General features: G+C 50.3%; 1 protein-coding gene across 22 annotated transcripts in view; it reads right to left on the minus strand.

The window, feature by feature from the left end:
* Positions 1-13,024, minus strand: part of TPM1 (tropomyosin 1) — a 29,598-nt gene extending 16,574 nt beyond the window's left edge. For 3 of the 22 annotated variants that reach the window (XM_008139154.3, XM_028142002.2, XM_028141996.2), the window contains exons 1-2: positions 12,782-13,007; positions 11,552-11,677 (exon numbers count right to left, since the gene is read on the minus strand). In XM_008139154.3, coding sequence (XP_008137376.1) covers positions 11,552-11,677; positions 12,782-12,895 — 240 coding nt within the window. In that variant the 5' untranslated portion in view covers positions 12,896-13,007. Of the gene's footprint in view, positions 1-7,053; positions 7,332-11,551; positions 11,678-11,883; positions 12,010-12,781 lie in introns of those variants that run through there. The other 19 variants (XM_028142004.2, XM_054716179.1, XM_054716180.1 and 16 more) reach the window with 19 other exon arrangements.
* Positions 13,025-13,308: the final 284 nt, after the last annotated feature.

Raw genomic sequence — 13,308 nt, forward strand, 5'->3', positions numbered from 1 at the left:
GAAAAATTTCAAATTCCTTAGGTCAAAAGCAGTACAGATACTGTTTTTACTTGTATCTATCTCTGAAATAAGATGTTTCTTTCTGGGGGATTCAATGATCACCTTTTTACTACAAGCCTCAGAACACTTGGAAGACTGATGGTCCATTACATACACTTGTATTGGTAGCTGTTTAAATACTATGCATGCAAACAGCCCTGGCCAATATTTCTCAGTGGTTAGAACATTTGGCCTGCACTCCTAAGGATCGTGAGTTTGATTCCCAGTCAAGGGCACATACCTGGGTTGCAGATTTGATCCCTGGCCCCAGTAGGGGCTTGTGCAGGGGGCAACCCATCAATGTGTCTCTCTCACATCAATGTTACTCCCTCCCTTTCACGTTCTCTAAAAATCAATGGGAAAAAATATTCTTGGGTGAGAATACAAAAAATAAATATTATGCAAGTGAGATATGGAATTTATTAATCAGGTACTATTTCTTCATCCTCATCCATTTTGAATGTCTGTTTATCATGGGGTTTTCAAGTCACATGAAAAATTTTCTAAAAACTACAACACACACTTACGGACCTATGCTAGTTCCCTATCTACATTCCAGTCTTCTTTACTCAACTGTTAGCTTCTTATGTACAGGGAATCATGATTCTCTGCATAGAGTATCAGCTCAGCAAATGTCTATTGAGTAAAATGAGTAAAACCAAGCGAATTTAAACAAAAGCAACTTTCTTAGCTCATGGACACATGATATACACAGTCTGAAATGCACATACAGTTAGAGGGAGGCTGTGATTATGGCCTTGAATCAAAGGAAAACAAGAACATTCAGCTCTTTGCTCATCTGTGCCAAGTTTTGTCTGGGAAAGATAAGTGATTAGGGCATTTGGTGAAGGACTCGATAAAAACATTCAAATACACTTTCATCTTGTCAAAAATTAACTATGTAGTAAAAATTGGCTGACGGAGGCAGGGAGCAGTGGGAAACAGGAAATGAATCTGAGGAGGATGGTTTACAACTGTGCTGGCCCACAAAGGAGGTTGTAGGTGCACAGGGAGGAATGGGCCCCACCAAGTCTGCCCTGCAGGGGCTGTTGGGTTTTTTTGGAGGAGAGGTAAGGGTGAGAGGGGTAACACGTTCCTTAAGTATAAGGAACTGTCTTGTTTAAGTCTTCAGCCCTATTTAAAAAAAACGGGGAGAAGTAGACACTAAGGGTACAGTTTTGGGTCAGGTCTGCTCTCTTCACTTTTCTGTATCTTCCATGCCCAGTAAAATTCAATTCCTTTATGAACGGGGCAAACAAGAAAGCAACTCTCAGAGTGGAAAGCAAAATGAGGAGCAAAATCAAACACACAAAAAAACCTTAGTAGAGTGAACAGATCATATACTCAAAAGTACCCCCCTTCCTTTCCTTATTATTAATATAAAGGCAGGTACCCTTGTTTAGGGGTGGTGTGGCCAGAGAAGTGTCAACGAAATTTTTAAACATGTTTTTTTTGTTTTTGTTGGTTTGCTTTTTGTAGCCACCACACCAAGTTCCCTGCTTCGCTTTCAATCTGGGTCCCAGCCCTCAGGACTTTGTCCGCATAGAAAGGAGACTGTTTAGGATCTGGGGACAGAAACTTCTGGGTGGGTGACAGGCCAGTCAGGTCAGCTTCCCACACAGCCGGGGCGTCGGAGTGTGTGTAAGAGAGCACCCCATGTTTAGTTCCGCCTCTGCACACAAGCTCTCTCTCCTGAGAGGTCCCTCTTATTCTACTCCCCCCTCCCCACCCCAACACACACAACCGTTCTTTCCTTTAGCTCTGGACACTTTTATAAACGTCCCTGACGCTTTTTCCCCAGGAGCATTTTGTAGGACCTTCCACCTGACGTGACGGGTTGTATCCTATGGAATACCAGCCAACAGGACCTCTTCTAGGGCACAAAAGCAATGACTGGGAATGGAGATATGCTCCAGGAGCCAGGACTGGTGCACGCAGAGAGCCGACCTACGGGTGGTCTGCAAAACAGAGGCTTCGATTGTTTAGCTGGAAGGGCTAGCTAATCCTGTAGCCAGGCATCGTCTAGCCGTTCCCACACCCGGCTGAGGGTCAGAGTCCACATGGAGATGTGTATTAAAAATATAAATTCCCAGCCCACATCCCTAGAGATTCTGATTCAGGTCAGAGGGGAGGGCAAGAATCTGTACTATAAACAAGCAACCTGTTCCACTCCTCCACCCTCTCCGCCCCACCACATAAGAGACGCTGGCCTATTCCTTGGGAACCACTGTTCCAGCTCTCCCTTCACAAGAAAATGGGTGGGATCTCGGACCCAGAATGCTGAAGTATGCTCAGGTCCACAGCCATCAGTGGGAGACAAGTCTGACTCCTTGTGCGCTGCTCTGTCACTTCTCCTCAGGGCCCCTGGGACCGCATGGAAGCCCTGGAACTGGTGGTTCTCGCCCCTGGAGTCTTCTCTCTTCCTAAGCCAGAGGGGGAGGTTCTCTACAGCCACGCCCACCCAATTCCCCAACCCACAATGGCCGTGAGTGACAGAGACTAACCAGGACTAGGAGGGCAGTTCCTGTATTAAATACCATCCACTAAACAAGTCCTCCCAATCCTTTTTGAAATAAGCTGTGGTATAAAACTGAACACCCCATCAAGTAACACTAACAGGTAACAGCTGACATTCAAACACAGAGCACTTGCTGTCAACCCCAGAAGCCCATGTCGGCTGCCCCAGAGGTTTCAGAGCCGGACCAAGGTGCCTAGGTTACAGCCTGGACCCGAGAGCAGCGTCTGGGGGTACATCTGTCTCCACGTAAACGTCCCCTGGGAAAAACCTGGACTCCCACTGGTTCTCAGGCCCTACCGTACTGGTCTGATCACAATTTTGTTTGGTTCCCTAGAATTCACCTCTTTACGTTTCCTCCCCCCTCCTTTTTTAATTAGGAAGGAGGGGAGAATTACGTTCTGTGTTCAAAAGGCCCCCTAGCTTTTATTTCCGGTTTGTATTTTCTAAATTCGGAGCTAGACACTTTCTAAGGTTCCTCTCATCCCAGCACCTGGGCAGTCTACTGAAGACTTACCCTGCTGCTGCCTCTGCCAGTACAAGCCTACCGCTACATGGCCAACCGCCTGTTAGTTAAAAAGCAGATAGAAATAACAAGGCTTTTGGGAAGGGTCAAGACCCAAGATGCAAATTATTTCCAGGCAGGGAAATCACTCTTAGTGTGCTGGGTTAGCTGCTTCTAACAACGGCCTGTGTGTTGATGCTGCTGGCGAAGTCTTTCAGTTTGGGATGCTAGTTTCTTTTATTTCAAAAGTGCTATTGTATCCCCACATGTAATGAGCTACTCAGAAGAGAGACGGCTACAGTAGTAAAGGAGACCAATTGTCTTCCTGCAGATCTGTTGTTGAACAGCCCTGAGGAGCTCTACCCTTGTGAAGTGCCTTCAAGTTAGTTGCAAGGTCAGCCCTATCTCCTCCCTGGTGCCCCCCTCCCCCAAAGGTATTAGCTACCTATACAGAAAACACGGCAGACACAACGCCCCCATCCCAACAAGGTACAGCACAGAACTCAAGGGCCTGCCACACTATAGCAAAATATCACTCCAACTTCAGATTTGAAAGAAAACTTTTACCAGGCCCATATTTTTAGGGCATCCAGATGTTTTAGTCAACACAACTTAAAAAAATTTAAAAGTAATAATTTTTACTTCGTTATAGGAGAATATTATAATACCCTAAAAACGAACCCCCTGGAATATATTTCCAAAGTCCTGCCTGAACCAGAGTGGAGCAAGCGATGATCGAAGGTCAGGCCCTTTTACTTCATGCGAACTGTAGTTTTACAGAGAAGGTTTCACCCAACTTGCTGTGTAAGACCAAGTGACTCCAGCCAAGTTAAACTTCTGCCCTTATATGGTCAGGAAAGGGGGAAAAAACACTGATGACATGAAGGGGCACTCCCATGGATAACAGATAAACACAACCTCCTCTATCTGTGCCAAGGCCTGTAATTTATGAGGCATGTTTGTATAATGAGGGAGGGCGGCCATGAACAGGGCATTGTCGTGCCTCTGCCTTGCCTACATATGAAAGCAGAAATTGAGCGTATGCATGCCAGTTACTGCCACCCTGGGGGTGCCAAATGTGAGCACAAAATGCACCCTCAGTGTCCTGGCCTCAGAATTATTTACCAACTCTAAAGGGAAAGGGCTGGAAATGTTGTGAACTGGTTATTTCCATGATTTAATAAAGTTACAAATTAAGAATCTACAAGTTGCAATTGTAAGTTTCCTTGTTTGCTGGGTACTATCCAGAAAGGAGGATTGGCTACTTTTTCCTTTGACAATGACCAAACACACACACACACACACACACACAACACACACACACAAAACACAAAAAACAAACCAACCCTCTTGAGTCACAACACCTGAAGTCAACCATTACATCAAACCAAGTAGTCTCCTGCCAACAATTGGAAAGGCCCTCCACGCCTTGGAAAAGCAAACCAGTAGGAAATAAGGAACCGCTGATTTTTCCAAGGTAAGTGCTAGTATAATAGGGCCAATTAACTACAACCTCTCTGAACTTCTGAGAATCTGGATTTGGGCCAACTCTTCAAATATTTTTTTTTTTTTTGCAGTGGCTTATGGCTCTGTCCCTAACCTCTATCTTCACCGCCAAGAGAAACTGCGACTACTAGTTGAACTCACAGCTGTGTCTGACAACTAACAAGAAACCACCTGGCATTAGCTATCTTGAAGTTCCAGTTTCAGAAGTGAAGAACAACTCTCAATCAGAAGTTCTCTCAATGGCCTGACCCAGCCCTGAAGTTGCCGTCTTAAACCGTTCTGTGTCCGATCACCCAGATAGGCTGTTTTCAAAAATTACTTTAAAAAATTAAAGCCCTTAAAACTACTTTTAACATAAAAGCTTTGAAAAGGATGAAAGCATTACCTTTAGACAACTGGCACTGGAAGGTCACTTATAAAAAGCACAAAAGAAAAGGTGACATAAGAGTAACAACATGCCCTTCCTACAACTTATCTTCTGTGCCTTTACCAATCACTCGGCCAGGAGTCAGTAAAAGGCTCTCCTGTACAGGACCACATGGTCTCTTTCCTAGCCGGGTGAGGGGATTTCTACTGACTTCACCATTAACACCACATCAACCCACCCATCATTCTTTCCAGGCTGCCCACATCCACTCTCCAAAGTTCCAAAAAGAAAAACAAACTGATTAAAAGCATTTAAATGGAGTGTTTTAAGACAGTGGTTGCCAACCGGTGGTCCGCGGACCACTGGTGGTCCGTGAGGTCCGAAAGGTTGGAGACCACTGTTTTAAGATATGCTGGTCTGGCCAGTGTTGCTCAGTGGTTGGGTGCTGACTTATGACCCAGAAGGTCAGGGTTCGATTCCCAGTCAGGGCACATGCCTGGGTTGCAGGCTCAACACTGGCATGCAGGAGGCTGCTGATCAATGATTCTCTCTCATCATTGATGTTTCTATCTCCCCATCTCCCTTCCTGTCCGAAATCAATGAAAATATACATTTTAAAAAAAGATGAGCATGTTATTTCCAAGATCCTTTGACAGGTAGGGAACTGGAGTATGAGCTGTGCACTTTTAATACCAGCCGACACAGAGCATCTATTCTGTTGTGCCTATCACCACTGTAATTTCTTGACACACACTAACTCCTTTCACCCTCACAAATGGTAGATGTTATTATCTCCATTTTTTGATAGGGAACTGAGAGACTGAGAAGTTAATTTGCCCAAGGTCTCATAGGTAGTAAGCAGTGAGGATTCAAATTCTGGCAATCAGGATCCAGAGTCCTTGTTCTCATCCATCATGTTGCATTAGTTCTAATGGGTCAAGGACAGCTAGCCAGTCAGAGAGGCAGTTGGAATCACTTTATAGCCAGTCAAATTCAAAGACCTCCACAGGACCACTTCTGACTTGTCCTCTAAAGAAAACTTTTTGCTTATTGATTTTGATTCCTGTCTGTATTTTATCTGAAATTTCCTCTAGTTAGGGCTTCCTCTGAGAAGCTGTTTGCATCTATGTATTTTATGCAAATACATAGTAGCTTCTGCAGCCAGCTGCATACTTAAGCAATAACAATGTACTCAGCTGAGAATAGGCCCATATTAAGCACAGCTGGACACCATATTATCACTTGTCATAAAATTCCCAAGGTGTTTTGAATATCCTGATTTAAAGAACACACACACACACACACACACACACACACACTAAAAAAAAAAAAAATCAACAAATCGCAAATGCCTGAACTACCTCTGAAATCCTGTTCCTGTTTGCTGGATACACTTGCCTTAGCAGAAAGGAAACTAGGTATTACATTCAACACGGGGGAGGGGGAAGCAGGCAAGCATACACCCAGTAATCGTTCACATTTAGCCAACTTTCTTCCAAGACTCAGTAACAAAGGAATATCTATCTGTGTAATAAAATTTGGAAGGAGGGATGGTTAAGAAAGGGAAATTCAACGGGCAGCAAACTAAGCAAGTCAGAACCTGGGGCCGTCAATGTCTCAACCATTAGAGAAAGGGCTTCCAGAAAACGAAGGGTCAGTGGGGATGGTGGAGTTCAGCATCCCCGGGCCCCAAAGCTTGGCAGAGCCTCCTACTTGACCTGCAGACGCCCCGTCCCAAAGGAAGGGATTTCCGAAAGGATTTCCCTCTCTCCTCCCCACCCTCTGAGTAAATAATGCCTGCAGCACCAAGTGCACATTCTGGGGGACTGGAGACAACCGGACAGAACGCAAACACCCCAGATATGGAGCCCCTTCTGGGAAAGGGCTGCTTCCCGAACCTCCTCAACACCACTCCTGCTTCCCCTCAGAGCTTTTACTTTAGACCAGAGACGTGGAATGGAAGGACAGAGAAGCACGCGCAGGGCCCCTGCAGAGCCGGCGCCCTCCGCCAAGGTGCGCCCAGGAGCGTGGGGGAAGGGGTCGGTGGGCTCCAGAGGCCTGGCGGCGCGCGAGGAGGCGCCTCCGGGTGTGGGGGTGCTGGGTGATGGGTGGGTCCCTTACGGTCTCCCTCAGCTTCCTCTCGTAGTCCAGCTCGCGCTGCAAGCTGCCCGCGCGCTCCTCCGCGGCGTCCGCCTGCTCCTGCAGGCTGCGGATCTTCCTGCGCACCGCCTCCAGCGAGCTGCTCCCCGCCATCGCGCGGGGCGGCGGGCGGGCTGCGGTGGGAGAGGCCGGCTGCTGCGCTCAGGCCGCCGCTGCCGCACTCCCGAACGCCCGGCCGCCCCGCCCAGCCTCGCCGCACGACGGCGGCGCCCCCTGCGGCCCCGGACCAGCCCGGAAGTCGCGGTCTCCCGGGCAGCGCAGGCGAACCGCGGGCGGGAGTGCGAGCGCCGGGGGCGGGCACGGCGGGCGGGGCGGGGCGCGCGCCGCGGACCCCGGGAATTTGCAAGCCGCGGGAGGCGCCGCGCATGCTCGCTGCAGCGGGGAGGCAGGCGTAGGGGCGCACAAGGAGCACCTGGCGGACTGGATGGGCCCTGCAGAGGAGAGGCCACCGCTCCAGGGACTTTGCTTCGATTCCCAGCGCCTCTCCCCAGCTCCCCGTAGTCCCGGGCAACGGGCCTGGCCGCTCAGGGCGATGGTGCCGCCTGCTGGCGGCGAGAGCGCTCCGCCCCGCATCCCGTATTCCCAGGCCCAGGAGAGAGCGAGCTGAGCGAAGGGTTTGGGGCCTGAATGTGCCTCTCGCAGTGATGGCGAACCTATGACACGCGTGTCAGCACTGACACACGTAGCCATTTCTGATGACACGTGGCCGCATGCTGAGGATGAAACATTTGCGAAATAATGTTTTTTCCTCAAAGTGACACACTACCCGAGTTATGCTCAGTTTTTGGCGAAGTTTGACACACCAAGCTCAAAAGGTTGCCCATCACTGCAAGGGGACTCTTCCTCCTTGTAAAGAACCCCAGAACACAAGATTCTAACCATAATAGACCTACTTCTCCCAAACTCACGAAGTGAAAACCACTAACATGTTTCATGTGAAACCTCCTGTTTTAAATGCAGTCTTCCCAGGTTAGAATCTGGTTCCTAGTTCTCTCCTGTCTGTGTGACCTGGGACAAAGGACTCGATTTCCCTGGGCTTCCTCTGTAAAAGTGGGGTTAACAGTAGTACTTCCTCACTGAGCTGAGGTCAGGGCTATGAAACAATTAATGTAAAGCGCTTAGCACAATATCTTGTACATACATTAGTTAAGAACTCAGATGATAGCTTTACTTGATATATAGGCAGGCATTGTTTTAAGAGTTAGGCTGGGGCCCATAACCAGCTGTTTACCCCAGTCCCGCTGGAGCTCACTTTCCTGTCCCTAAAAACAATCCTCTCAAGGGTTCCTTTTGGTTACAGCCACCACTGGTTTTAAATTAGCCTCTGAGATCTGGCACCTGACCAGTTCTGGGCTGGACTGGGCTGCCTTTAAAAGGCACACCAAGGAAGACTACCAAACCCTAAGAGAGCCTCTAGCAACCGCTGGGCGAAAATCACTGTGGACAGTATCTCTGGGAACTGCCCTCGGCAAATTTGCCCCTTGGGCTGTGTTTTTAAATGCCTGCTAAGTCTCACGGCTTTCAATCCTCAAAGGAGGCCCTTTCCGTCAGTTCCTGATATGTTTAAGTGTGGGAATAATGAAGAAAAGGAAAACAGACTTGACATCCCTCTCCTCCTCCATAGCCCTCACAAACCTCCTTAGCTGTCCTGAGTCGTTTTCTATGGACTCCCTCAGCCTCTGTGAGATCTCCCAACCCCCAGCAAGGGCCCTCACATCCTGTAGGGGGAGCCTCTCGCTCTGTTTCACACAGTTCATCTGGCCAGGCAGGAGGCTAGGTCTCCATGCCTAAAGGAGTGCAGACTTTGGGGCTCCAACTTTGAGGGTGGGCAAGGGAATGGCTGAGAGCCTCCAGGAGCCAGGGAAACTGCTGGGCACTTGCAAGTGCTTTAAGCAGCCGAGTGACTGATTGTCCTGCTTTTCAAACACCTCGGAAAGTCAGTTTCAGGTGAGCTCATTTCCACGCTGATGTCATTATACAAGAGTGTAAGGGCAGTTCTCAGCCTCGGTTGCACATTGGAGTCACCTGGGTATTTAAAAAAATACTAATGCCGGGGTTCCACTCCCAGAGATTCTGATTTAATTGGCCTGGGGTATAGCCTGGATTTGGGGTTTTAAAACCTCCCTAGGCGATTCTGTTTAGAGAAAGTTGAGAACCACTGATTTAGAAAGCAAAGACTGACAGGGAATAAAGACTCACATACTGCAGATCTCAGGTGTATACAGTTATTGGGGTCGAGGTTGGGGGCCAGAGAGAAAACGGAGCCGTAGATCCCCTTCAGCCTCACTTAGGTGGGAGGGCAACAGAATATTCAAAACAAAACCATTTGGGATGCTACCTCAGGAATGACCACCTTTTAAGTTAGGAAGAGCCCAGTTCTGGAATAGGATGTGTAAAGTATGTTGGTAAATTAGAAAAAAAATGTTTTTAGTAGTAGTAGAAAAATGCAAGACTGTTCCACAGTTCTTAACTATGTATGTACAAGGTAATGACAGGGAAATGTCCTTATCACAGATGTAATATAATACTACCTCAGGAAGCTGACCTCTCTCCCACCTCCCCTTTCTCTAGCGACAACTGTCTTGTCCTGCTCAAGTCAACTATTTTTTTTTTTTTTTACTAGTTAGGAATCAGTCTAAATATAGCATTTATTCACAAACTTCTTCCACATCCCTACAGGTTCCCAACCACCTAAAATGTCTTAAAGGGGAAGGTGATCAAAATATACTGCCAAAAAAAAAAAAATGTGTACCATATTAGGGACAGCTTTCCAGTTGGGGGAAAAAAAAAAAAAAGAATCCAAACAGAGTTCCAAAAACCCCCCTCCAGTGCTGGCCCCGCCCCTTCCCCCCAGCTGGCTTTAAATATCCTCTTTTACACTTCTGCCCACCTCATTCCCGGGCTCCCTTAAACAAGACTTCAACGAAGACCTATAGCTCTACATAGTCACAATAATTATTATCTGTTTTTCCTTAAGAATTGGAGTATCTTTTTTGCCACTTCTCTTGCCTTACTGGGCTACTTTCAAATTCTCTGCATTCTTTACCTTATAAGGAATATCTCTCCTTGATCTATCAGCGGCTCTTTTGAAAAGCTAAATAAACGTCCTGCTGGAGAATTTGGGGGAGACAGACATCCTCCATTTAGCCTCACGGAGAGCACACATCTGATCTACATTATACAATGCGGGCAGAGTTATGTGTTCTTTGGCTCTTTTTCTAAAGCCAGGTAGTTTGTAACTTAAATATTTTAGCTAAATCAGTGCTTCCCTGAACCCCCTTTTCCAGGAACCTTGATTTTCACTGAAAAAAAAATTTTTTTTTTGTGGCAGATTCTAACTGTCCCAAGTCTGGATTTCTCATGTACAACCACACTTGGAGATTAGATTTCAAGCCTTTCATACCACAAAAAGCCTGTACTGATTTCAAGACCCAAGACCCTCCAGCAATTTGCATTTTACTCTCAGACAAAATATTCTGCCAGTTGCACTTGGTAGTATAACTTCTGGGCATAGCTTTTCCTGGTACTCATACATTCTTGGAATTGTTCCCAAGGAATTCTTTCCTAATTGGGCCTCTAGGCTTAATTAGCTTCTAGAACGGAATCCAACGGTGTGAAAAGAAGTCCTTTGGAAATCTAACGCGCTTGGCTTGACTGATGCAGCGAAGAGGCAAGCTCTTCAGCTAGAAAGATTCCTCCAAAGGGCAGTGAACAGAGTGCTGATAGAGCTTTTGCCTGTTTGCATCACCCCTGAAGCTATGTGGTGGTTGTCAGAGGGCTGACAGGTGGGGGTGGGGTGAGCAGGAGGGGCAGGGGGCAGCTAGCTCACTATACCATATAAAGCACTGAGCTATATATAACCCCCAGCTTACTTTTTGGATCTAGTGCCCTCAGCCTGCAGACCCAAGCAAGTATCATCTTCCCAGGCAGATCTTAAGGGCTGCATTAAGGCTTCCCTGCGGGGAAAGGAGGCCTCAGGAGTCTCTGTGCCCCACCATCAAGCTCAGCCTTCTATGCAAAAGTAGCCCCAAACTATTCCTTTAATCTAGAGGGCAGGCCTCGGTCCCCTGACTAGCCACACCACCGACACCAGGCCTCCCCACCCACCAGAGATGGCAAAAGGAAAGAAAGAAATTAGGCATTCCGTTTGCACAAACCTTGGTAAGGGCACCTCAGAGGTTTTCTGCTACCAGGGAGGCAAGGCTCACCCCCAGCACCCAATTTCAGCTGCTGAGAACTCCCAGCTTCTCACCCCCCACACCCCAGGAGTGGGGTCACAGAAGGAGAAGAAGAGAGAGGAATGGATGAAATATGAAGAACGTGTGCAGTAGCGGTCTGCGGCAGCATCCAGCGCTCTGGGCCAGGGCAGGGCTGTATGCAGGTGTCTCTCGGGCCCCCTGGGGACTCCAGAGCGGCCGGCGGGCAGGAGGTGAGGGAGGCAGTGTGTGCAAGCACTTACGTCGGTGGCCTTTTTCTCCGCCAGTTCCAGCTTTTCCTGGGCATCTTTGAGAGCCTCGGAGTATTTGTCCAGTTCATCTTCGGTGCCCTTGAGTTTCTTTTGTAGCGACACCAGCTCATCTTCCAGCTGGGAGTTGGCCGTGGGGGACGGGGAGTGGGGGGGGGGGGGGGGGTGCGGCAGGCAGCGTGATCCCGCAGGGGAGGGGTGTGGGTGCACAGAACCAGGAGGACAGGGACAGCGGGACAGAGAGAGGGAAAGACAGGGAGGGAGGGAAGGAGAGAGAGAGAGAGAGACAGTTAGCCATTCGTGCGCCGAGCCGCGCGCCCCGGTACCTTGGCGGCGGTCTCGTCGGCGGCCAGGAGGCTGTCCTCCGCCTTGTGCAGCTCCTCCAGCACCCGGTCCCGCTCGTCCTCCGACGCCCGCAACAGCTTCTCCTTCGCCGCGATGTCCTCCTCCAGCTGCGGGGCAGCGGCGGGCGCGGGCGGCCGGCACGGACCGGGTGTTAGACACACACACACACACGACACCACACACAACACACGGGCGCCGGGTTGGCTGGGGCCCCTCCGGGAGGTTCAAGGGTCCCCAGGTCACCTCCTCTCGCTGGAGCCGGAGGCGAACCGTGGCCCACCTACATCCCGACCTCCCCCAGGGCGAGCCTCCTGCCCTGTCCCCGCGGGCTCAAGCCCACAACTCGGGGTGCAGCAAAACGCCCCATCTTCCTGGCCTTCGGGCCCTACTCTCTATTCTTTGCTTTTAGGGATAAACTCCATGACCCTGCTCCCCCCACTTCAACTCCCCCTCCCCCCCGTTCTGTCCCAGTTGAGGGTTTATTCTCAAATGCCCACAAGAACTTCTAACACTTGCTGGACCCGATTCCCTTCAAGCCCGCACTCCACCCCTTCTCACCCCCACGGACCCAAACCTGACTCCCGACCCAGAGAACCAAGTGCCTCTAGGGCTTGGATGGACTTCGGGGGCTCTGAGAGCCACAGAGGGGATACACGTCCTCAGACGAGAAGGAAAAGTTAGAAGAAGCCCGAGTCTTGCTCTTCTCCTCTTGCCCCTCTCGGACGCGCGCCCCTGGCCGTCCGGGGAAGGGGGTGGCTCCCCGAGTCCTCGGGGTGAAGGGCCGGGAAGGGGTGTCAGGCCGGGTCCATGGGCTCAGGGAACCCGGGCGGGCGGGCGGAGCGCCGGCGCCCGGCGGGCTCGGGGCGGGGAGGTGCAGACCTGCTTGCTCCTGTCCTCCGCCGCCTTCTTATCGGCCTCCGCCTGCTCGGCTCGGTCCAAGGCGTTCTCCTTGTCGAGCTTGAGCATCTGCATCTTCTTCTTGATGGCGTCCATGGTGGCGGCGGCGAGGGGCCCGGGGGCTGCGGCGGGAGCGGCGAGGCGAGGCGAGCGCGCGGAGGGGCGGCCGAGCCGGAGTGCGAGCGGAGCCGCCTGCTCCTTCCAGATATGTACTTTCCCAAGGGGACGACCGCATTCCTCAAGACAGCCAATACTTTTTTGGAAAAGCTTTTCCCTCCTGCCCCCTCTCCCCTCTCCTCCCTCCGCCCCCGGCGCCCTCCCCGCTCCTCCCGCGGGGGCTGCGCGCCCATTCGCTGCCGCCCGCCAGCCTCCGGGTTGACGGTGGATATGACTATATATGGGGACCCGAGCCGCCGAGGCGGCGGCCGGCCTGGGCCGCCCTGTTTCCTAACCTGCACCCCGGGGAGAGGGCGTCGGGGCTTCGCTGGGGCCGAGCCGGGGACGGGGCG

Source organism: Eptesicus fuscus, chromosome 5 (genome assembly GCF_027574615.1).
Source record: "Eptesicus fuscus isolate TK198812 chromosome 5, DD_ASM_mEF_20220401, whole genome shotgun sequence".
NCBI lineage: Eukaryota > Metazoa > Chordata > Mammalia > Chiroptera > Vespertilionidae > Eptesicus > Eptesicus fuscus.